Source organism: Onychostruthus taczanowskii, unplaced genomic scaffold (genome assembly GCF_017590055.1).
Source record: "Onychostruthus taczanowskii isolate IOZ18803 unplaced genomic scaffold, ASM1759005v1 scaffold62, whole genome shotgun sequence".
NCBI classification, from domain to species: Eukaryota; Metazoa; Chordata; class Aves; order Passeriformes; family Passeridae; genus Onychostruthus; species Onychostruthus taczanowskii.
The window spans coordinates 2,334,385-2,361,222 of NW_024503901.1; the positions used below are offsets into that span (position 1 = coordinate 2,334,385).

Here is a 26,838-nt window from a genome sequence, read left to right on the forward strand (position 1 = left end):
AAAAACTGCTGGCCTCCAACACCAGATGCAGAGGCCACAAGAGGACCTGGAGTTAATACTGACGGTACAGATGCTGCTGAGGAGACTGATGTTATTACTGTGGGGGATGAAGCTGGCCGACTGGAAGAGGAAGAAGTAGAAGTAGAAGAAGGAGAGGAGGCTGATGCTGTCATGGAAACCGGTGAAGATGAAGCTGCTGTAGGGGATGACCTGGCTTTGTTTATTGACAAGTCCACTGGTTCAGTCTGTGTTTTAAAAACTTATTTACTTTAAAGATCACCTGGAGTAAGACTTTTAAAGGTTTCTCCCAATCGTGTAAGCTGTATGTCTTTTCAGCAAGAACACAGTAAGTATGGAAACTAACAACTTTTTAACTGTTGTTATGTTTTTCTCATACAAGACCAGTTTCAGAGATGCCACAGATGCACAACACTGGCTCCACCTTACCTTTGACATGGCTTCTCCCATCCTCCAACAGTGGTACTACTATAGTGTTGTTCATATTCCCAGGTGATCTCACAGCTGTATAGACAACAGGTACCGACTGTACCACCACGGGGATACGGTGCACGTGACTCATTTTGTTGGACTGCAAGTTCATGGGACTTGAAGGTGGTACCGGATGGATAATGTGCAAAAACTGCTGGCCTCCAACACCAGATGCAGAGGCCACAAGAGGACCTGGAGTTAATACTGACGGTACAGATGCTGCTGAGGAGACTGATGTTATTACTGTGGGGGATGAAGCTGGCCGACTGGAAGAGGAAGAAGTAGAAGTAGAAGAAGGAGAGGAGGCTGATGCTGTCATGGAAACCGGTGAAGATGAAGCTGCTGTAGGGGATGACCTGGCTTTGTTTATTGACAAGTCCACTGGTTCAGTCTGTGTTTGGAAATGGTCTGTAGATAACGAATCCTCCGTGGGGTCGGCCTTCATATTGTTTAGTAACAAGGGTACAGCATCCATATCTGGGTAGTTGTGGACGTTTGGAGACTGTTGAGGAAGAACAAAGGGACATAGTTACACGCGTGGCTAAAGATGACTTGCACACCCAATTGCTAATGCACAGAACACAACTTGATTGTGAAAGCCACAGAACTTGCTTTCTTTTCTTGGGTCAGCTCATAATTGAAAAGTACAAATCATGTTAGAAAGCACAGGCATGTTCTGTTAAAACAGAATATTAAAAAGAAAAAAAGCTCTACTCCCATTTCTTAAAAAGTGCCAGGACTAACAGTACAAAATCATCCTGCTTCTTTGCACTTTGCAAAGTCACCAATGACAAAAATTTTAGTATCTTCCATGTAGCTATGATATTATGAAAATCCTTTGCTGGGATTTTTCCTCTCCCGAGAAGCTGAGGAGCTTCAGGAGAGAAATGTAAACAATTACTATCTGCTGTTGTGGAATGCAACAGGTGCATCTATGATTGGTTCATGTGGATTGTTTTCCATTGATGACCAATCACAGTCACCTGTGCCAAGGCTGTGAGCAGTCACAGGATTTTTGTTATTCTATTCTGTTCTGTTCTTGTTGTAACCTTCTGAACTCTCTGTTCTTTTAGTACAGCTTTAATGTAGTATTTAATGTAATATTTAACATAATAAATCAGCCTTCTGAAATAGAGTCAAGCCTCGTGTCTCAACACGTGGAGAGTCGTCAACATTCCGCAGTAAAAAACTATTTATATTGACAGAACATTTTTTCCCAACATCTAATTTTAAACCACAGCATCACTCTCTTGTGTCATCATCACTCAGACATGAAGAAGAAATGGTTACCATCATTTCTCAAACAACTTTCTGCATGCTCAAAGACTAATTCCGCCCCACTTGTCCAAATTCTTCTAGACTAGGCAGACCTGGCTGCTTCTTTCTGTCATGTCTGCTTTAAAGGGCCAAGCCTTAGTACCCATTTGCTTTTTTACAGTGATCTTTGAAGTCGTGTCCACAACACTTTTCAGAAGGTGCCTTATGCTGCCCTCAGTGCTTCAGTTCTGTGTTTGGCTTCTGTACTCTGAATAGTCATTGGTAATGAACTTACAAGTCATTACAGAGCCACACATTTGTACGACTGCCCCGTCAGAATGAGCAATGGTTACAGCAATTTATTATTCTGAACTAGCCCATTAGACAGCTTCCCCCATTGTTATTATTATTATTTCCATACTAATTGAGAACAATTTTCCTGACTTCATGAAACAATTTTATGCTTTAGATTAGTTTTTTCAAAGCTGGTTGGACTAAATGTATTCTAGAGTGGTGCCGTCTGCTATTTTTATAGTTTTCCCTTATTTCTGTCATCAAAGAGGTTAATAGAATTTTTGAATAATGCTAGACCAAAGACAGGTCCCTAGAGAAGTTCATTTGATATATCTTTCAGTTTTGACAGTACATCATTAATAACCAGTCTTTAATGATGTTTTTTCAAGTAATTTTCACCAGGCAGAGTAAGGATGGAAACGTCCATCGATAATCTGGTCATAAGACAAAGCACAGCTCTCAGCTCCTTAGCTAAGGAACTCCACTGCACTGCAGCAGAGCTTCTCTACAGACAGGCATTCACACTGCGCAGCACCAAACCCCAACCTCAACACAAACCACTGCTCCTTCAAACCTCACTTGACCCAAAACAATTACTCCCTATACAGACCTAAGCAGCTCTAAATGCATTAACCTGATCTCTAGATTACAGTATTTACAAAGTATCTAAAAATATTAACTCAGAAATATTTAAGATAGAAATATTTAAGCTAGAAATATTTTAATGCATCTACTGTCAATAAATTAACAATCAATCAAGCTATGAATTCCCTTTGGGATTTTTATAATCAACTACATTAAATATTTCCAAGGAAAGTCCTCCTCATTTTGAGTCAGAGTCAAGCTTCAACAGACAAAGAAAATCTATTGAAAAATACCAACACTTATATTCAAAACTGCAGTAATAAGGACCTAACTGGATATTATTGCTGGCATGCTGAAAGGTGAGATGTTCTATTTGATCTCATCTATTCAGCTGATTTAGATTGGTTCTTGGATCTGATATTTCCCCCCATCTGAAAGCAAGAACATCTCTGGAATGCTCTCTTCCTCTGTTCATACACAAACCAACTTAAAATAAAGGGACCACCATCTAAATAATGGATTCACCAGAACCCTGGACAGCAGGCTATTCTGTTGTAGTACAAGTAACAAAAACAAAACATCCCTTTTCATAAAGACAATGGGAAATTCTGCTAAAAATAAAACAAAATGAAGAACTGGTTACTTTTCAAAGCACATAACCAGCCATGAGTGACAAGGTTATGTAAAGCTCTTCCTCAAGAAGGCAAACCTGCCCATAATTGGCAGATGATGATTCCTGGTTAACTTCCTCTAAAACACCTTATCCTGGCTATTGTCCATAATGAGATTCCCACCACGCCATCATAAAGACAAAACCATAAACGTACATGGCACAGGAAGTTAATTTGTCTAATCTTGACAGGTCTCATCTATATGCACTTGGGCAGACAGACTGGTTCTGCTGAACTGAACAGACAGGTACCACAGCAAAGGCAAAGTGGAGAGGGACACCCACACAAGGCTACACCTGGACCCTCATAAGGCCAAAGGCAGCATCTCCTATCTTAAATGTTTGAGAGGAGAGGGATAAATGGCATCAGCTTGTGCAAGAGAGATGAGGGATCCTCTCATGCACATGGCCACACGAGTGTCATCTAGAAGCAGCATGAATCCACAGTGTAGATAAATCCACTGTGCAAGAAATCCTACGTTGTTTCATTTCTAGGTTTTCCCTGGGTGCCAGAGGCAGATATCAGGTTGACCCACTGCCACAAGGGACTGAACACAAGGCACCCACACAGATCTCAAAAGCTATTGCCAAACGGGGTGCATCTGCTGCAAAGTCTTACTTGCCTTTGCAGAAAGCAGCACTAGGTCCCTCACAAGAAGAGTAAAGAACACCACACCCTCCTGTAGCTGACACCACACCAAGTATTTGTTCTCTGGATAGAGTTAATGGTCTTTGAGATAAAGCACAAGTCACGACTTACAGATTTTTCTAAGCTGTGCTAAGAACAGGCCTTTGATTCACTATAATAATTACACCTACTCCTTTGGGAATTCAGAAAAAAAGTAACATGTAACTTCAGACTATCATACAAATCACTATCTTCTACATTTACTTTTGTTTGTACATTCCTTACACTCCATATATCCTTCCCTAGGTACTTTCTTCTTGTCCAGAGCTCCAGGACAGGCCACACAGTCTCTGTGTGCTATGGTAATGCAGTTGATATTATTATTTCAGTCTTCAGTAGTGAAACAAATCTCAAAACCTTTATAACCCCTTCATGAATTTCTCCAAACAGGATCACAACTGGTATGCCCTTCCATAGCTGCCTTTCCCTGATAAAACTCCAAGGATGCCACTGATATCAGCTGATGTTACAAAAAACAGCCAGATCCTTATCAAAACAGGTTAGTATGTCTCATATTTAAGATAAAAATTGTACGCAAGTGCTCCATTTTCTTCTGCTAGTGGTAAACAAAGAGATCTACCCCAAGAACTCACACTCTCTTACAGTGGAGCTACAAGTGGTATGTGTTCCTCCATGACCTCAGAATTTAACTAAGCTGCCAAAACTCTATTTAATCAGCATGTGAATCAAAACTTTGAACATTAAATTTATCATTATATGCTGAAAATGGATCATATAAGTAAACTTTTCCCAGTGATGACAGCTATTCCAGAATGAGGAACTATGGGAAGAAGAGCAGCAGGGAAGCCAAAAGGAATGGCAGAATTCTCAGAACACTATTTCTCAGCATCTCACTAACATTATTAACTGAGAAGTAAATGTTCATTTACCTAGACTCAGAGTGTTTTTAGTTTTATTTAATGGAACTACATCTTTTCTAACTGAGAAGATAATAAAACTCTGGCTGCGATATTCAGTGTACCTTCAGCCGTTCTGTCAGCTCAACTGGAAGGGAAACAAGTAGTTGTGTGTTTTCTTCTGTCTCTCTAATTCTGTCTTTCCATTCTCATCTAGTGAACTGGGCTTCTTGTGGGCTCAGAGGATTGCTACTTGGGGCTTCTGAAGCAGGCTTTTCCTGTCTGGCTCCCAAAAGTATCTGTGTTGGTTTTGCAAATTTCATTTTGGTTTTAGGAGTCTAAACTCTGTTGCTAAGAGTTTGGCAGCTTTCAGAACACTTGGTGGCTTAGAAAGGGTTCATCCAAAGGTCCCTGTAATTCAGTGGGCTGCCCTGGACACTAGTCCAGACCATGGAAATACAGCATGAGGGGTTACATCTCCACGTGGCCTCCTTCATCTCACTGCTCAGCCCGCTGGTACAATGCAGAGGGACAGCTTCAGCCCTGCCACCAGCTGGGACTTCGAAGCAAATCTCAGCCACACAAGTCTCTGCAACATTGCTGTTTTATCCTTATGCTGTTCACTATCTACTCCAATCCAGGCTGAGCCAGAACTGGAAAGCAGGTAAGGATGGCTCCCTGCTAGAAAAGGCTTTTTAACAAAGTTGCAGCCCCTATTAATCAATGCTCTTCGCTCATGCTTTTTGTGCCTCCCCTTTTAAAGCTGTACACCAGTATTCTCTGCAGTGCTCTGTTTCATTAGCTTGTCATTAATAAATATCGCCAGGAACGTTAACACGTGATTTCCGTATTCACATAGATTTTTTTTGCTGAATAAAAAAGCATTCTTTATTCCTTCTTCCCAGACCACTATGGAAAAACTACCAGTCTACCTTGCAAACAGCCACAATACCGGGAGTGAAACACGGTGATGCTGTGGCTGGTAACATCCTACCTGCTGGGCAGCCATCCTTTCCTGTACAGCTCTTCATCTTCTTTCCAGCCCTCCTGAATTCTTCTTAATTTGCGAGGAAATTTTGCAACAGACCCTTTTAAATCTACTCTAATTCCACTCATGGCAACTCCTTTGTGTATCAGCATTGTCTCCCACCCTAAAGAAGCAAGGAAGAGCTCACAGCTTCCACACAGCTGAGGTTAAAACCAGAGAAAAAGCAAGAATCATTTTGTTGTCAGCAGCTCATCCTGACACCTTGCAGTTCACCAGCTTCACAGGGTACTAAGCCACAGTGAGTCTTTAAGCCTTTGCGGACTTCTACTGAGCCCACACAACTGAGCCACACAACAGAGTTTACGAGCCTCCAACAATCAGCTGTCAGCTTTTGAAGTGTCTTCCTTTCTGGCAGCAATCTCCCAAGGTCAAACATTTTGTAAGAAAGCATACCAAAAAAGCTGTCCTTGATGACGGAAACAGAACAGACTAAATTTAGCGTTTATAAAATAAGCTAGCTTTGAGGACAGGAAGTTAAAAAATAAATTGCTAAGCATTTAACTCTTCAGTCAAATCACACAAAACCCCTTCTTGGTTTCATTATGCTCTTCCACCTCATTCTGCTCTGGCAGGAGCAATTTTAGACAAGATGATTTTGTTTTGTCAGTGTTAAAGAAGACTGAGATAAGAAAAATTATACTTTATCTAAAAAGCTTGCCACAATTTTAACCACATCATTGCCACTGCAGCACCAAAATGCCAAGGCTCAACAGTGCAGGCAGTGCAGAACATGTGCCCATCCAGAGCAGCTTTCAGCTCTGGTCATAATGCCTGGAGGTTGAAACCTTAATAATCAGAAATTCTGCGCAGGTCACAGATTTTCTAACACTTCACAGTAAATGAAAACCAAGAACATTTTAAATTACAAAACTCACTTGATCTAGAAGGAGTCGTTTTGCTTTTGCATAGCATACAGATCTGTTTACAGCTCTGATGCCATGAGATGAGCAGGTGGCTTGGGTTTAGAATATGGTGTGCTCCACACGGTTTGCTTTTAAAATTAAAATTGAATATTTTCCTTATCTTTCTTGTGATACAGTAGAAAGTCATGCCCCTGAAACTGCAGTTCTGTAGAGGTGCTGGCCATGAAACATATGCCCATGTCAGGTTTTGTCCTACCCCACACCCTGTGGGCACTTGACGAGCACAGAGGCTGCAGCTAGCTAGGGTAAGTAGCAGCCTGGGCACTTCAAAAAGCTGTGTAGGTTATGGCTAGAAGTACCCAGAGCTTAAGAGTCTTTTTAGGGCTTATTTTGCTAATCTAAGAGTAAATTCTCTTTGAAGTTAAGGAAGAGATGTTTTTCAAAACCCCTTCCCAGCATGAGAAATTATCTCCACAATATTTGCTTCTGCCTGAAAATCCCCACTTTAACCAAAGCAACAAAATATTCTCAGCAAAAGAAGTAATACAATCTTCAAAAATATGAACTAAACAACCTCTACTTGAAACACTCTGCTATGCCTCTGAAAAGATGACACATCCAAGACTCAACAATGCTCATTTGGAGATGAGGCTATTATTATTAATCCATACATGAAGGACGCACCAGTACAGTGGCGACAGACAGCTGTATAAAGGCTGAAATACATACACAGCTGAAAACTAAGACAGAGAAAAATATTTAAAATTTTGTTTCCACATGCTAAAGCGCCAAGAGAACAGGCATTTCTGCCTTTTTGCTCAAGGCTACTGCTGTAGGCTTTCCCAGGCTCACGGAACTAGTGCTCAGCTTGGATGCACTGGAGAAACACAGGAGGTCATGCTGAAGAAGAGGGTAAAATGCAAGACAACTAGATCTTTCTGTTTCCTTTCTGGAAGCACAAATTAAAATGTGTCTTACTGTCAGTTTTCAACAAACAGTTGCTCAGGGCCAAGGTTAAATTTGTGTTCCAGGGAAGAAAAGAGATCCCCAAAAGACGGCACTCCCAAGTAAGGTTGAGTCAGACTCTGTCATAACGACTCATATTGAAGCTTTTATAAAAAGCAGCAACTGGCACTGGGAAAGACAGAGGGTGAAGTCCAGAAATTATTAAAATTAAAAAAGGCTCAATGAAAATGCATTTAGCCAAACTGGAATTCATTCAACAGGAGAGACTGAGAGATACCCACTTTAAGACACTCATGATTCACTTAATGTATCATTATCTCTGCATAACACTTGGAAGTTTGATTTTGAAGTGGAGGTTTCCAACCCTCAAGGCCTAAAAATAGTATTTCTGTTCTCCTTGTGAGTCTGAAGAGGCTAAAGAAACTCCCCTAGCCTATCCTAAGAGGCATAGGTGGCCTTGTTAGCTGAGTGTTGCTAAATGTGTACAATCTACAGAAGATGCCTCAAAATAAAAAGATAATTACCTAAGAAATAGGAGACCAAATGCAAATCAACCATTCATAAACACACAAGCAGAATTCAAGCTCCAAGGCTGTCAACACTATCTTCTAACTTTTCCTGATCAGTGACACTATGATGTTATTCCACAACTATTTCAACACAAAAAAAAGTACCACGTTCTGCAACCTTTAGTAACACTTCAAATTTGGACTGGGGAAACATGCTTCAAAACGAAAGGAGATCCCTATGTAAACAGCATTAATTTTTAAACATGTTTAACAATGTGTGCAAATACATCTAATATGAAATGACTTATTTTTACATAATATGTTTGCAAAAATGTAAGCATTAGCATTACTTTGCATCCAACTCTCCTGTCCCCAAATTGACAGGTTTATCCAAGGATTTCCGTAACAGCACAGAAGATTACAGATTTCTACACCAAACAAACTAATCAAGCCCTTTACTAGCTAGTACGTTAAATGTAAAAAAGATCTGTATCTTGAAAATGAGGACAAATTCTCAGTACCTCAAATTCTACATGGGCCTGCAGTGATATTTTTTGATAAGCAACAAAACCCAACAAAACCTAACAAAATCTTGTTCTCTAAATCTTGAACACATTCAGCATGCTAGATGTTCAGCTTAGATGTTTTACTTATATTTGAGAAGTGTTACTAGAGTGCTCTGTCAAAGGAAGAAGTAGTTGAAAGAAAGAAATTAATGCTTATTGCTATGACACAAGTCTTGAAGAGAAACAAATCTAGTAAAAGTGCAGTGCTTGGATAATTACTTGCTTAAGCATAAAAAGAATATTGGTAATATATTTGTATTCCTTATACAGATCCATTTTAGATGTGAAAATAATTTCTCAATAAATGGTAAATCCATAAATAGTTGGTAAAGGGAAGGTAAAATACCAGGAAAAATAATATATTGCTCCAATTCAATTTGGGGGATTTAAAAAAATAAGTTTGTAAAATTCTAGACAACAAGAATTCATATAATCACCTAACATCTCTCTTTCTAACCCTTCTCCTCAACTTACACTGAAAACATTGAAAGCCTGAAGAAAAATTTGCAGTCAACAATTTTTTAAGTTAAGATTTTGATGCAAAGTTTTGATATACATTTTCTTACCCTGCACATTACTCTGAAATATTCATAAATATATTAGCATAAAGGACTATGACAAATAATGCATGAAACTATTATTTATACCCTTTAACCACCTGCAAGCTGTCACCAAGCTCCAGGCAAAATTCAGCCATGACCAAACCTTTGAGCTGGACTCTGTGCACCTGGTCAATAGAGCTGATGTAGAAAAGTCACAGAAGACTGGGCAGTACTTCTTTTCAATCATTCCTCATTACTCAGTCTTGCTCTGAGGTATGAAGGTCTCTGTTAACTGCTTCAGTACCTGTGTGTCTACTGGACATGCACGTGGTAGTGATGGAGGTGCCATGCCTGAAACTCATATCTAGGGTGTCATCTACACTCTGCAACTGAGCTTCTCCATGTCTTTCCTCACCTGTCATTGCTCATCTGAATTTCCACCAGAAGAATTCATTTTCCCAAATGAACTTCCTTCTGTTTACTATCGTTCAACCTGAAGTTTAAATTTGTTTTGTTCTTCTGACCTCCCAGCTGAGGCTGCACTCAATGCCAACATTTCTTCAGTAAAATAAATCGATAGCACAAAGATAGGTACAGTTAGGTCTGACTGAAATGAACCTTTTCAGTGGCTTAAAAAAAAAAAATTCACTCCAGAGAGAAAACATTTAAAGTTGTACTGAAACTAACACTTTCTGCGGACTGTTCCTCAAACTTTTTGTTGGTCCTAGTAAAACAAACATGGCTGATACTGTTCACTAGTACTGAGGGAACATGGCTTGAGTTTGTATATCCAAAACCTCTCAACTTCCAAGTGTGGGTAGCTCTACTCCAAGCTTGTTAACCTGGGTGAAAGCAGTCTGCCTCATTAACTCCCTTGAAATCCTTGCCTGCTTCCCACTGCCACCCTTCCTCTGGGAACACGCAGCACTGAGGTGGACATGAGCTGACCTCAAGGAAGGAAAACCAGACAAATTTATGAAAATAATAACACTGGCTAGAAAAAAAGGCCTACAGAGGCAGACAAAATGCAGAGATTAGGTCTGGAACTGTCTGAAAGGGGAAAGTTACATAATAAGTCTTGGCCGGGAAGGCTGGGATACTACGAGTAAAGGGACCCAGGCTCCCAGGGGTCACGTCAAGTGAGTCTGTAAAGAAATCAGGCACTTTAAATCCTACACAATGATGTGTAGGATTGTCACCTCAGATACAACAGGGAGGCCTACAAGATGAAGATGAGGGTGGGAAGGAGACAGTGCTTATCCCTCTGGGTCAGGGGTTGCCCAGAAAGGCTTCAAGTATTGGCTAGATGTCAGAGCATGGCCCAGCCTGGAGAAGAGAAGGCAGGCAAGTCAAGCTTGGAGTGACCACATAAAAGGGCTTGTGCCCAGTAAAGCAAATTGCCCCACCAGTGCCTGGGACCTGAAACTGATGAGGTTCACCCTTCCTCTGCTCTCAGCAGACATACCAGAAACCCGCTGGTGAAACATCCTGTCCCTCTGTGCCAGTCTTCCACAGAAAATGAAGATAAGAAATGCATATTGCAGTAATGGCCCACTAAGGGTCTGAGCAAAACTAGCAGAGACAGCCTTCCTCCCAAAGGCAGACCAACATTGCCCAAAGGCAGACTGCTTCAGTGCTTAGGCTCACCAATGTTCTTTTAGCATGGCTTTTGGAAAAGTAGAACTGGGATGGCTATTTCTGACTTTTTACGCTTAAAGCAAATAGTCATACATAGTATGAACATGTATATTTGGGAAATTAATTCCTAATGCCTCTGGACTGGATTTTTACTCAATTCACTGTCCTGGTACATCACAGTTACAGAAGGAAACTGTTATTGTTACAGAAGAAAAAAACAATAATAAAAACCAAGCCCTCTCTGTGCACCTACTTTGAGTATTTATATAAAGTTTACAGTTACAGACTAAGTAGAACAACATATGGATTATGAGATGGCCAACCCACTGACACCACACATGGACCAGCACACAAACACTCCAGTAGACACTCTTTAATGCAATACTCTGGAGCTGACAATTGTTGAGAGCTTTATAACAAGCTAGCTCCTGGGTAAGGGCCACAGCCAGATTAATCTGCCCGAGATACAAACAGGGGAAATGTAGAGGATTTTGTAGATAGTTAGCTAGCTAACAAAGATCATGCTGGAAGCAAGAAGGAGACGAGGATAAAAGCGGCAAGGTCACTGTGCCCTTGCCGAAACTTGAGGTTGTGGGAGAGGTTCGTTAGCTAGCAAGAATGAAGGAACGATAGGAGAAACCATAACAAGGTGAACACAAGAATGTAAACGTAGACGTAGTTGACTGATAAATGACTAACCAATGATGAGCTCAATTTTTGCAATATGCATTAGCCTTATTAACACTGCTATAAATGTGTGTGCCTATCCAATAAACTTTTGAGACTTGTTGTTCATCATCTGGTGTGCAAGTCTTCCTTCTCCATCAGACAATGAAGATTCCCTTGTTTCAGTTCTTATCCTATGACAATAATAATCACTTACTGATTACTGCAAAATTTTTAGTCTTCAGAAATCTCGTTTACATGGAGATAACATAAACCACACTTCCACTTTACAGAAGGGGAAATGTAGGGAAGAATCTCTAGAGATTTTCCCACACTACAATATCAAATTTAGAGTTGTAACAGTAGAGCTAAAACACTGTAATACTCAATATAAAAATTAAAGGCATTCTGACTATGAAATCCTCTTTATATTATTTTATTCTCTCTGACTTTTAAGGGCTGAATAAAAATAGCATAAAACAAAGTATCATTATTCAGACTACTTCTCCTGCTCTAAAGTAAAGCCTGCAATGTGTATTTGCAACATCTTCCATTATTTGAAAGGCTCACCTCTGAAACCTGAGACAACTGTACACACTCAATATTTCATTATACTTTTAATCTTAAAACAATAAACACCTTAGCAACTGAACTAAAATGAAACCAAACTTAGTATTTTTAATAGCCAACAATATTATAGTGATATTATTACACATCAGAAGAAACTGGGTATTTACTTGTTTTTCTCGAACAGAGTTAATACAAAACTGTGATCACCATGTTACTACTTACGATGACATCACTTCAAGTTTGCTCTGAAGAACTAATCGCTTTTAAACAGAAAAAAAACATTAACTTTCAAATAAGGTGTTTGTAATAGCTGCTTAATAACTCTTCATTTCCTAGGCTTAGATCAACTTCAGAATATATTACTATACCTGAAATTAAATTGTTAGAGACAAAACAACTGAGTTTTGCCAACAAGTAATACATATAAAAATGCCATATTAGACACCTAAAACTAAACTGTAGGCAAAATAATGCTCTTGAACTCTCAGAGATATACATTTCAACTTAAAGAAAACTCCTTATATGCTACCTATGGTGACAGGGGCAACCAGACACAAGCTATTTCTCTTGCTTGTGAAAAGAAAACATGGAAGGGGAAAAAGGAAGCTTTATTTTGGTGCACAAATTATTTTTAAACAAAATAATTAGTTTTACTTCAAAGTAGAAGTTTCTATTTAAAAATAAAAGAGCAGAGGGAAAAGTAAATATTAGAATGATCCACTGTTAATGATACACATTGACCCATTTAAACTTTAGGTAAAGAACACATTAGGTATCTTCTGATCTTTTTTTTTGTTATTTCCTTACTGATTATAACCGGCTAGTGCATTTGAAAGCAATTCCCCAAGTTTTTGGTTGACCTAAATCCTCTTTCCTTGCCTGTTCCTCACCCCTTTCCTTTGTTAAGAAAGCAACATTCTGTACGAAGTTTTCTTTTGGCTCTTTCACTAAGAGTGCTGAACTCAGACGTCCAGGCAGAGGCACATGGTGCCACCTGAGACCTCCTGGAGTGTGAAGGATGGCACTGAGCTCAGGGACAGGCTCTGGCACTCTCATGGGGAGCAACTGGCAGTGGCTGGGGTAGACCAGGGTATCCCTGAGGACATGAGCTGTGCAATTACCTACCTATGCCAACCCAGCAAAAGATGCACACAAGCACCTCTTACAAGCACACAGAAGGACAGAAGAAAAAGAGTATTTTGCTTTTAGCTGGTAAAAAAAAAGGTTCTGTAATTCTTAATTTCATTTTAAGTACAGACATAAATGGACTGCCTGCTAAGTAATGTATAACATCACAACAGTGACATCAGGATAAGCACTGCCACACTTCCCCATGTTAGAACAGGATACGACACCTGGTACTGGTTATGGAACTGATGTTTTGCCACATCATTGATAACATAACCCATATTAGAGTAGAAATTATAGGTACAGTCAAAGAAGGAAGGTGCTTAACTGCATGTGTCCATCGACTCTGAGAAATTACTGCTGCATTTTCAGATGCACACACGACTCTGAGAAATTACTGCTGCATTTTCAGATGCACACACACACACACGGATACACCCTTCTCAACAGCCAAGGCTCATGGGAAGGATCCAAGGGTACCAAGCATTTCCAAATACTCCTCCTGACTGTCTGAGGAGCACAACAGTTTAAAGTGCAAGAGCTGATCCCTACAATGTGCACCGCCTTGCTGCTCTGCTTCAGAAGGAAGACTTGCAAACCCAGTGTGATTGTTTACTTTGGGAGAGGGGCATGAGGTAACCTAAAGACCTATAGCTTCAATCACTCTCTTTTTTCAGTAACCATAAATACCATGCCTGGCCAAATGGAGGTGAGCACACCTAATACATCTCTGAATAGGCATACTCAAAATTCTGCTTCTTCTGAGACGCAGTCACTATTACTCTTGTTGACATGTGGGTGTTATGCTCAAGCTATTTTACAGCACTAATTAGCACTGACAGCTTCTAATATATTACAAATTAAATAGGGGAATTCACACTTGTGTTTAGGGGCTCTTTTACCACTGAATTTAAAAGAGTATCTCTAGCTTCAATATATATGTAATTGCATGTTAGAGGCATGAAAATCTAATAGGAGAAAACTGCAGGCTGTAAAGTGCAGCTGCTTCACACATGGCTTGACATCTCACAACTTCACTTAGGAAATTCAAGACTTCTGCTGTCAAGCAAGACAGAAGAGAGATTCTGACACAGAACAACACCTGCACAGACAGGGCCGTGGTTTCCCTGTGGAGCTGCTTGTGGCAGGGTCACAGTGTAACTGTGCTCACTGATTAGCTCAGGTACCTCCTTCAGAATGCCTGTACACTCACCACTTTGCTCTATTTCACCTCTACTACCACACATGCTCACAACACAAATGTAGGGAATTGTAGGAAACCTTGGGTTGGAAAACAGACCTTGAAAGACCATCCAGTCAACCCACCTGCTGAGGGCAGGGACATCTTTCACTACACCAAGTTGTTCAAAACCCCATCCAACCTGGCCATAAACATGTCCAAGGACAGGGAATACACAGCTTTTCTGAGCAACTGCTTCTTGAGTCTCACCAACATCATCATAAAACTTACGTCTCTTCCTTATGTCCAGTCTAAATCCAGGCACTTTCAGTTTAAAATCATTGTCCCTAGTGCTGTTGCCACAGACCTTTATTCACCTTTCTTATAACCCCTGTTTGAATACTGAAAGGCTGCAATATGGTCTCTCTGGAGCTTCCCCTGGTACTTTTCTTCTCCAGAGTGAACAACTCCTGTCTCAGCCTTTCTTCACAGGAGAGCTGTTACATTCTACTGCTCAGTTTTGTAGCCCTCCTCTGGACCAGGTCTAAATGTTATTCCTCAACACAGAAATAGATGATACAGAGCCAACCACTCCCCCACTCACCAAACTGGTTTTCTAGAGGCACACTGATATAAATAATTCAAATCATGCTCTGATAGTATGTAATACCCTTTTGCAGTACTCTTCTTGCTGTTTCAAAAGCTTGTCTACTCCATGACTTGCAATCCACTACACAAAGTAAGGTTGGCAGCTACTGCCTATCTTTACAGATACTTTGGCCATGGCAAAAAGCTCATCTTCTGTGTACTTCCCAAGCAACAAACTTCACAGTAACTGCTGCACCAGTGAAGAACAGCAGGCCTACTAACTGTGAACAGGCCAATTTCCCCAAGAAAGACTGAAGCAGGTATGGAAAATTCTGATGGCAAGGAAGATTTCCTACATCCTAAGTAATTATGTGCTAGAGAGAGTTACATGCTTCAGATTAACTTTGTAAGAGGGAAAAAAATATCCCTGACAGAAAAAACCCCACCACACTGAATAAAAACCTTAACTTAGGTAGCAGGAAAGTGGTTTCTCAGGGCAGCAGAACATTACACTGCCTGTCCAGCTGGTGCTGGGCTAAGCCACCCAGTACCCTCACTACCTGCCACTAGATTCCAACAGTGAAGTTCCTCTGCAAAAAGGAAGGTTCAGTTGGAAAAACTGAGATTCACACCAACCTTCACTTTGCATTTTGTAAGAAAATAATGACACCGAGGAGGGAGTCTGGAGTTCTGATTCTACATGATTTAGATAATCACTGGATTAAATCAGTGAAGTGTATTTTCTAAGCAATGTGTGAGGTGGTGTAAGCTTGTCTTCACCTAGCACAGCTGTCAGCAGCCTCTGGCTTACGTGAGAAATTGTGGCATGTGGGTAGACTGCCAGTAGCACACAGCAGGAATTAGATGCTAAAATCATCTGTCTTTCACAGAATCAAGATATCATGAATTACCTCTCTGGTAATACATAGCCAGTTAAGAGAAAAATCCTGCTGAGAACAATTCTTGAAAATTTGCCTAGCAAGTAAACTCTGATCAAAACATTCTCTTTCTCTCTCTCTCTCGCTGCTGTCCTGTATATCTCAGAACTGTAAAGCAGACTAGTTTGAAGAGGATGCATCAGAAGATCCCATCTCAGAACAACAGCCTCATAACTGCACCTCATAAATCACAAAAAGCCTCATAAACAGAGCTCTCCTTGCATGTGTGGGAGACACTTGAATCCCTTCAGGCACTGGTGCAAACTGAACGCAGGTCTTCCACATCATTAGTGGTTAAGTGACCCATGCTTCAAAGTAAAAAAGAAAGCAGGAACATTACCTGCTAGTTCTCTACTTTAAAATATGGGGTTTCAGGGCATCTAAAGCAGAGTCTGAGTCACAGCAGTGGAAATTTTTACATTTCAACCACCAGGCCTCTACTCTCAATGGCAGAGATACAAATCACCACTGCTCCTAGTCCTGATTAGAGGCATGCAGCACTGAGCTGCTCTACCTTTAAGAGGTTCACAAACGCTAAAAAACTATTGTAGGCCTTAAGAAATGCAATACATTATAGCTAAAAACAATGACATTCCTCTGAACTTTTGTCGTCAAACAGAAGATTTAAGGATTTCACTTTTGAATTCTGTCACTAAAACCCCTACTGATTGGTCCACTTCAGGAAGGGATCACGCTAAACACCCATTTATTTTGCTGCATACACAATTAAAATAAATGATTAATACTATTGCCTGTGACAAAGCATTCAAGTGGCTAGCTGACATGGGCATCATTTTAACATAAAAACAGTGCTGTGATAAGGTTTTATAATCCCACTACAAGACTTTGATAGAAGGGCTCACAGTTCATATAAACGGAGGTGGTCTTCACACACAGATGAAGTACTTCATCACATTTCATGGTAATAAACTTTTTATATACAAGGGACTACTCCTCAAGTGCACTAAGCATTTCTAAACACTGTTCAACTTCTGTACAGCTGTACAGCTTAGACAGCCCTTTATATTTAACTACTAACTAATCCAGTGCCTGCATAGAACATAATCAATAGCTTTATTATCCTGGAATCTAATTACAAGATTGATCACCATTTCTTGCCCTTTCTCTCCCTTTACAAATAAAAGTTTTCTCCTAGGGAATGAAAATAACAGTTTTATTTTACTATCTGTCATAGATACTGTATTTTATTGAATTCAAAGGAAGTTCATTATCATACTGAAAGGTCTTCATTTGGTAAAAAAGCCCAAAGACTTTACTACAGTGACTATGCTACATGACGGAATACAACAAAGCTGATATACTTCTAGATTAAAGGAAGCTAATTTCATTTTATGATGTATAATGTGTTCAGCATAACATTAGCTGGTGAATCAGGTCAGTTACCAGTCCTGTCAGACACAGGCATTGCTTAGAGGGACCAGGGCTGCTGTTGAACCAACTAATGACTCCTTTTCTGAGGGAAGCACTTTTCAAAAGGCTAAGAAAGCCAGCTTACCAACTGATTCACTCTGACTATTAAAAATACATCCCAACAGGGCCGACAGTTAAAATAGTAGAGCCAGCCGCCTGCCAAAAAACCCTCAAAAAACCTAATGTGTGAATCTATTGAGGGAAATCTCAGGTTATTTATTCATACTGAGGATCCCAAAAGAGAGAACATTTGTTTAGGCCAGAATTTGCATACTGTACCCTGCTTCAGGCATCAATGCTCTTTCAAAATGCTGGTCATGATGTGCCTAAACATAAAAGATTGAGGAACAGCAGAAGACAAAGCAACCAATCTTATTAGTATTACATAAGATATAAACCTAAGAAAAGGAGAAGTTGGGCAAGTAAAACTTAATTCATGCTTTGCCTTCATCCTACTTCTCTCCAAAGACTTCTATATACAGAACAATATTAACACATCTGATCTTAGCAATATCGATTACACACCACAATTACGATATTTCAAACCACCTCTTCCTTACATCCTAAAGTAACAGATACCACCATGCAGGGATATGTTTATCACCATGAGCTAAACCAGTTACCTCTGGAAAATTAGTTTACTTTATAACTCCTTCAAGATACCAAAATAAGTCTTAGGATGAAAATGCAGCACTTGCAGTAGCAATTGTGTACAACAAAGGCAACAAACAGAGTAACTGGTGGTGCTTGGAAAGGTATCATTAAGGTCATGTTGAGTTCAATAGGCATGAAAGGTTGTGAATGATGTGAGGCATTTTTTTCCAGTATTTCCCTTCCAGATTAACTTTGTCCAGTAAAAGAACTAGTCATGCTATACTCAGATGAGCAGTCAAATCCTCCTGGGGAACAGATGTTTCTGGGTCTCACCTTCAATATTTCAGATCTGCCAGAAAGGTCAGATCCATGGTATATAAATAGTGGGAAGTATGCCACTAATTTTCCTTCCATATACATTTTTGGTAATGACACAGAACACTGTATAAATGAAGGGAAAATAAAAAAAAATTAAAATTACATGAAACAGAGAGAAATTTGCATAGATTAACTAATTTAGTTCATCTAGCTCATAACTGGAGGATCTAAGAAAGCAAATTAGGAAAAGCAAGCCCTCCTTTTAGAATTCCTGGTCTTGAATTTGCCCTATAGAGGAGTGTTCAATGCACCAACAGGGAAAGAAACCTGTGGGCAAGGTGCACTGAACTCCATTCCTCAAGCCAAAGGATATACGCAAATAAAATTTAAAAAGCCCCTAGAATAAAATGGCTTAAACCCCATTACGTATTATCTATTTAAATTATCATAACATGGTATTTCAAGTATGTTAGTGCTATTGAATTAATCTAGACAAACCTCCTTCCTTAACAGGTAAGTAGCTTACAAAAATTTGAGAGGTACTTCATTATCAAATATTACTCTACTTACAGTATTCATGGGTCAACATGCCTCTTGGAACCTTGCTGTGAGTTTTAAGAGATGGGTTTTAGTTCACCTTAAGTTAACTTGACCAAATAAACTCAATAAAACACTACAGCTTAAATCAATAAACCAATAACCTACATTAAACAAGATAAAATCCAGAAAATTTACTAATGGCAAAAAGGAGTGTGTCAAATAGATTTTATTATTACAATAACGTGTGTTAAACTTAAGTATTAATATCTGGGGAGAGTATACTTTGAATATTTTTAAAAATCCACTAGGACCTTCCGTCATAATGGTGTACCACAAACAGGCTTCAGGCAGGCTTATGATCCTGCATTTCAAGATCTACAATGTAACTGTTCGCAGGTGAGCTATGGGAAAGTAATCTTTGCCTATAATCAGTAGAGCCAGGAGAGGCCAGAGAGCTCCTGGGATGAGCGGGGCTGCTGTCGCCCCAAAGCGTGAGATCTGGGCTTCCACCTAAAAAAGCTCCCCCTCATTAACCAGGTCCAGCTACCAGCTTACATGTATGCATTGAAAGGGGATAAAACTATTTATCCCTTTTTCTATTCCTCCTGTATGGTGAAAAAAAGAGATCTCTCACCATAATTAAAACATTCTAAAGGATAAGCAAGGTTTCATGTTGGGAGCTGCATAATCAGCCCTTTTCTAACACTTAACTGCAGACCTCCAGCTGCAGGGTGGGTAGGCAATGAAGAAGGGAAGCAAAGTATCTCTACAAAAGGACAATCTCATTGAGAAAAACCTGATTTCCTCCATCTGCCACTCCCTTTCACTTTGTCCAGATTAACTTTTGGCCAAAGGTACACATGGGTCAGAATGAAGCTGCAGTAAAAATAATAAAAGCACAGTAGGGAGCACAAATAGCTCAATGTTACTCATCCAAATGAAAACAGAGCTGGTAATAGGATGCTTCAGAAAGACTTCTTTTCTTCTTTTTTAAATAAGGCACCATTTACAGGCTTTTAGAAGGCATTAGACTTCAAGGATGGTCAGAACCCTGAATTTTAACTTCAGCTTGGCTTTCCCAAGAAGGGTATTAACACCTTGAGGGCAATCAAGAAAAGTACTGTTATTAAGCATATTTAATACCTGAAACCAGTGAAGTGTTTCAATTTGTTCTCAACAGAAAACTCGGAAGTGACCAGCACAATAAAAATATCTCTATAGTAATGATTTACTTTGATAAAATGGAGCAGAGTTCATTATTTGCATTCATGACAGAGCCATCTTTGAAAAGGAAAATTAAAAAATACATGGGTGATTAGAAAGAATGAGCAGGGCACATGTGAATTGCTATCTTTTCTGTTCTACAGTGTATCATAAAACTACTGTAAATTAAAATAGTCTGAGTTTATATTACTGAAATCATAATATAACCTGATACAATTTGTGATTTACATACTATTACTACAGATGTAAAACAAATTGAAAGATAACACAACACTTGTGTGGTTACTAAATAGCACAGGTGCCTGAGATCAAGTTCAGTTTGGCACTAAAGGCGATTAATTGGTCCACCTTACAGAATAACAATTTCTGATTAAGAAGACCGCAAACATGAAAACCAAATTTAATTGCCATTAACAGCAACCAGATTTAATTCTCCTCCAAGAGCAATAAGCTGTAGCTTTTTGCTTGCTTGAACTACCAAGATTACTACCAAAAAAAGGGGAGGACTGCAGACCCGGCCTCACATGTCCCAAAAGCCTTGGGGCAGCTAGAGGACCCCCACTCACTCCAGCAATGACTGACTTCATCAATGGTTAACTCTCACCGCGCTCCATCTGCTTATAGCACAGTCAGAGAGGTGGCAAATGCTTAGCGGGGAGGAAACTGATGACTGAGTATTTGGCAGCTATAATCAGCACAGCACTTATTTTTGGGTGATGAATCACCACTTTTATCCCAGCCACACAGTGCTGGTACATTCACTGCACAGAAAACCTCTTTTATGCAAGGGGCTGATGGCAGGACAATGAACACCTCTCCTGGTAGAGTCATGTCAAGAAACTGCTTTGGAGAGCTCAGAAGATCTTATGACCAAAGGCTGCTGTGTGCAGTACTGCTCACTATCATTTGCCAGCCACACACCAAGCTCTGGGGGAACGCGGGACTACTTGCCAGGAGATCTCCAAATTCTGTTTATAGTCAATAAGGATCACGTTTTCCTTCCTAGTGAAAACAAGACTGAGGATGCCATGAAGGCATGCAAGGTGTCAACAGTAGTATCAAGGGAGAAAGCTAGGTCCCCTCCCTTGTGAGCCCCTTGAAACTGAAGTCAAGTCACATCACAAAACCATACTTCAAAGTCCTGTCAAAACCTTGAATAAATGAGCAAAAATTGGAAAACTGGAAAAAAATGACTGAACAACATTTTCATACACTCAGCTGAAGCACATCTCCAAAATCACACTCCCCACAAAGCCCTTGGCAGCCTCACCACAGGCTGCCTGGGACCAGGGCCAGGAGACGTACCCGATGTCATCATGCGCCAGAAACGGCACTGCAGCTACCTTCCAAACCCACAGTGATGGCAGTGAGGTGCAGAGTCTTTATTTGGCACTACAGTGCACATGCTCTTCAGCAGTGCTGTGCATTGTCAAGATTTATTGCCCTCCTCCCACCGTGCCTCTCAGCTCAGAATCTGGCAGTACTTCAAGGACTGACCCAGGCTTTTGGTACATCCTCCATGGTCTCTTGAACACAAATTTCCACCACAGCAGCGCTCTCAGTCACAGGATAATTACATATAGGTCAGCAACTATTTTCTGTGGCATATCAGCTGTATCACAAATGACATCCTAATAAAATTATAACAGATCCACTGACATTTTGCCTCAGCATTAAGAGATATGACAAAGTCAACAAACACATCATAAGCACTTCAGGGTAGTGAATGGGTGAAATCAGTGCTTTTGCTTTAGTGTTTACTATGGTGGAATCCAGAATCCTTAACAAATGCAGCAGATTACTTTTGCCACCCCAAAATAGGCACTTTCTAACTTAAACATCTGTCTTGCCGCCACCTACCAAATTACTCCATCCTTTTCATTCTGACTTTAAACTGATATCAACAAGTGGCAACGCTTTGATATAAGCTCAAGCCTGACAATGCATCTGTTTATATTAATGTACAACCCAAATCCATTCATTTTGGGATCCATCAAGAAGAGTGGAACAATAGTAACTATTTAGATAGAGATATGCATACAAACAGTATAAAATATAAATGAAAGTATTTAAATATAATTGTATACAGATAGATATGTGTGTTTGTAATCATAGTACATATTTTTTTTAATCTATACATATAAAGATGTAAGTATAAAGACATGTATTATAAAGAAAATTTTTTGAGGCCAGGTCTATTCTTTGACTCAGAGTTTCTACTCAGTGACCTGCAGAACAACTGAAAAATCTCTATGAAACACAGACTTCACTAGGATATCTATTTTTTCTCTGTTTTTTTTTTCCACTTTTGCAAACCCTTTAGAAAAAAACAACCAAACAAAAACTAATGAGCACCACTCCTTCCTTTTTAGCCGTTTTTTATTACTATTCCTGTCAATATTACAAAAAATATTTTAGTTTGAGAATTTCCAAGTGATTTCTGCTTATGACACCACCAAAAGCCTAATATTGTCCTAACATTGCTGAAGATCAAAAGAGAAAAGAGTGAATTCTAATAACATCAGCTCTAATCCCATTAGATTTCAAGCTGTGCTGATGAATCTGCTCCTTAGGGAACAATCACTAAGATGCCTTTTTCAGCTCTAGCTTCCTATGTTTTCTATCTTCTTCAGAAATTCAGTAGCCGCTCATGACATTCAGCAAGGAATATTTTTGTACTGAATATACAATATATTGTGGTTACTATTTCCCAGAAACAAATCCCTAACATACAATATGCACTTGCTGCTCCCAGCCCGCAATCCTTCAGTGTGTTGAACAGACCTAATACCACAAGGCTATTGCTGCTCCTCTTTTCCACTGTCAACACTGGAGCACAATTGTAATTCATCGTTTACAAGTCACACATAATTGAAAGGATAACACAGAAACATGTCATACATCGCTCTATAAAGCCATGATGTCTGCCTAAACACCCCTTTATCGGTTGTCCCGAATCTGCACATAAGTTCTATCCTTAAATTATCATACACAACAGTAGTAAATTCTTTTTTAAAAACCCACAAAATTCCTCATGATGCTATCGGATACATCACTACTTTTTACAGCCACCAATTGAAAAATTTTACTTCAAAACCACCATACAAACACAGCGAGGTGTTCTGCACTGCAAACTATTCTTTCTGTAATATAGTATCACTTCCCGAAATAAGAACTTAATCGATATTCTTTTAGTTTATTGTTAGTTCAAGGCAGTTACAATTAAAGTTTCAGTACAGTCATGTACTAAGAGTCTGTAACAGGACTCAACAGTACCACAAATAAATTAACCTGTACATGAGGTTTCAGTAAGATACATAAAGAACTAAAATGCAGAACTTGTTTTGTAAGTTGTATACAGAAATCGTTTTGTAAGTTTACACATTAGGATAATCTTTTTAAAAGGACACATAGACCAAGATGGGTGATTTCAGGAAGGATTATCCCTCTGCTATGGAATATTCTATTTCAAAATTTCCATAGAAACAGTAAAACCCATTTAAACTGCTATAAGGCTACCAACACTGTAACTGTCTGAAACACCTGAGCCCACATCTATAAAACGTTCAAATTTTTTGGCACAATATCAGAGTGTGGGTGCCTGATATCTTGCATCCTGAGTTATAAGGCCTCTGAAAAAAGAGCAGGGCCAATGCTGCAGCTGGAAAACTACATCTGTGACTATATATACATATTTAATAGACAGAATTAGAGCTGATCTACCTATATAGATAGGTATTGTAAATCCCTGTTGTTTACTGGAAATTGGAAATCTAAGTGCTGTGGTGGGTCTGGAGCACAGCCTGCTCACTATAGGGCAGAGATTTACCTTCAAGCCCTGATCATCTGTCTTTCTGCTTCTTCCCTCTCCTCCTCTACCATGTACAAGGCTGCCACCAGTGGAAAACCAAAGGCGGTAATTTCTCAACCAACCTGTCACAAAACCACTGCTGCACTGCAGCCAGTTAATCAAACGTGTCCCTTTTGAAACCTGCATGAAGGCACCGTATCCGCCACTTCAAATTAGTGGCTCCAAATATTCAGGTCCATTTGCAAACCACAGTCTGTCCCAATCCATTATCACATGACACTTGGTCAGCAAGCAGATTGTAAATTAACATTTCCATCTTCTGCTGTAGCCTTTTAGTCATAGTAATTACAATAAAATCGCTTTAATCAGCAGACTCATAAAATAACCAAGATGGATGTCTTTTATTTGAGAAGACCTTGTGATACACATTATGTCACCAGCTGCAGGGGGAGAATATCAGGCTTTGCTAGGGCAGCAAAGCAGCAAGCTTTCTCACACTCAAGCCAGGAACAGCTATTCGAGTTCCTCAGTGATGCAACGCTTTCTGCTGTGATTAAAGTGAAACAAATAACATATTTCAGGTTTCCTCTTTTACTTTCAGTGTACTTCCAATGTTCTTAATAAAACACTCCCATAAAATGCTTGCAGATCACCTAAGCAGAGACATATGTGCTCTGTAATGTCATTTCTTCAATGTTCAAGGCAGTCTTTTCAACAGGGCTTATAATTAAGAATGCTTTTGATGGCGAAATTGGGCCTCTGCTGCTAATCAAAGGACCAAAGACACCCCTCAGCATGCATAATTCCACACCTCTTTGTTTCAAGGAAATCTTGACAGGAAAATAATGGTTCCTTCCATTCCTTTCTTCTCTGTCAGTTAACCACGGAAGGATATTCTGCTCCAGCCTCCCAACTGCTGCAGCACAGATTACTGGAAGGGGAAAGAGTCAGAGGCACAAACTTCCCAAGAAACCCTCTGCATCATTTTTGCACTGGGGTTGAATGAACTAACCTGAGTAAAATGACCTTCACCAGAACCTATGGGTAGGTCCCAGGGAAATTCAGTGCTCGCTAAAATTTAGGAAAACTGCAGTCAAATGAAACAGTCTGTCCTTCAAACCAACCCTATTTCTGATCTTCAGATATCCCCAAATATGATCTCAGCTCAGGCACAGCTGAGACTCAGAAGTACAGCACTGTCAAAACTCTTCAAACACTTAAAATATCTGGAAAAACATAACACAGCTTTGCAAGCTTCTGTATTGAAATGTGTTCCATCTTTGAGAAATCTTCTCAAGATTACCAAATGATTGCATTTCCAAAGAAAATCTGTAGGGTTTATATGGCAAATCTGAGTTTCCAAGTTGTAAAGCTAGTTGGTGCTCAAGGAACAAGAATTTCTGCTAACAGAGAAATAAATCAATGAAAAGGTGCACAAAAAGTAACAGGGAAAATGTATGCAAGCAGAAGAAAGGAGAAGCTTTGTTCTGTCTCAATCTTCAAGACAGGTCAAACAGTTCCTGATCCTGCTTTTCAGTGTTTTGATACTGTCATTGATTTATCTATCAGAGAAAGTAAAGAAGTTTCATCTTCAGACAGTTATTGAAATCATTGCAACTAAAGAGGTAAAAAGCACTCAGAAATAAACTATCCTCAATTCCAAAAGCTTTTTATACTTGCAAATTGCATTAATCATTCTTTTTAAAAGGTGGAAGTATAAACCAACAAATTTAAACACCTAAAAATTACCAAACTCGCAAAGATAGAGGTTGTAGGGCAATCTCAATCATGAGTTAAATACTCCTGTGCTGCTTCCTTAGTGTTACTGGCCAAAGGGGCTTGTAAAAAATATGGACATCCCCTCACCTCAGTTCTGTTCCCTCTGTGCTACATCCATGCACCTCCCCCATACACAGCATTCGTTATTCACTGAATTTACAGTGTTATTAGGAAAGGATCCATTTAAAGAAAACTCTGACATGAATTTTACATCAGTTTGTTCCTTTGGGTATTCCAGTAGGCTTCAAAGAGAATGTGTCAGTAATTAATGCAAGTTCATAAGTTTATTTCCTAGGAGTCGGCCCACATATGTGCTTTTGTCCAACAGGATACGTCTCTCGGCAAAGGCCTGAGCTGCACTGGGAGCATCATCAGCTCTCTAGCGAGCCATCACCACTTTCATGTAGTCATCTACAAGTCCTTCTGAGAGAAGCATGGTCTACATTTTTCTTTCTTCATACATTTCTTCACACATTTCTGATCATCTTGATATTATTAAATATCTCCTTTCCTAACAGACCCTATTTTTACTGGCTTTGTATTTCTTCTATGCTACCCAAATAGGTATTAAAAGACAAGTGAAGAAATTTCAGAAGTAACTGAAATACTTAATGTGTTTCTGAGGAATGGAACAAAGTTTCTGGAAAGAACATTACTCCTATCTTCTCGCCCAAACTGGACAGAAGTAGTGGTAACTACAGCCAACTCCTTCTGATTTGCAGTTACGGAAGGACAAGAATTGCATTTATAGGAGATGCCACAGAAAGACATCTGGGGACACAAAGGCCAAAGAAGAAAGAAAACCTGAGGGAAATAACAGATATGGCATTGCCAGTTAAAACAGCAGCTAAATCCGTTTCTATCAAACATCACCATGTGGCTCTTGGAGCAGACATGAGGACAGAGAATTACAAGGGATCTTAGAGGGCTGCAGCAAGTCATATTTTTAGTTTTAAATCAGATACCATTATAAAGACTATGTCCCTAAAGGCCATTCCCACACATTAAACATTATCTCTTGCCACCCACAGAGATCACATGGCACAGCCTCTCCTTGCTCTACCCTGCACTCCATACTTAAACCATAATAAAAGCATGG

General features: G+C 39.6%; 1 protein-coding gene across 1 annotated transcript in view; it reads right to left on the minus strand.

Moving 5' to 3' along the window:
- The window catches only part of KLF12 (Kruppel like factor 12), a 236,016-nt gene that overhangs the window by 91,514 nt on the left and 117,664 nt on the right, over window positions 1–26,838 (minus strand). The window contains exon 4 of the mRNA XM_041419918.1: window positions 448–991. Coding sequence (XP_041275852.1) covers window positions 448–991 — 544 coding nt within the window. The remainder of the gene's footprint in view (window positions 1–447; window positions 992–26,838) is intronic.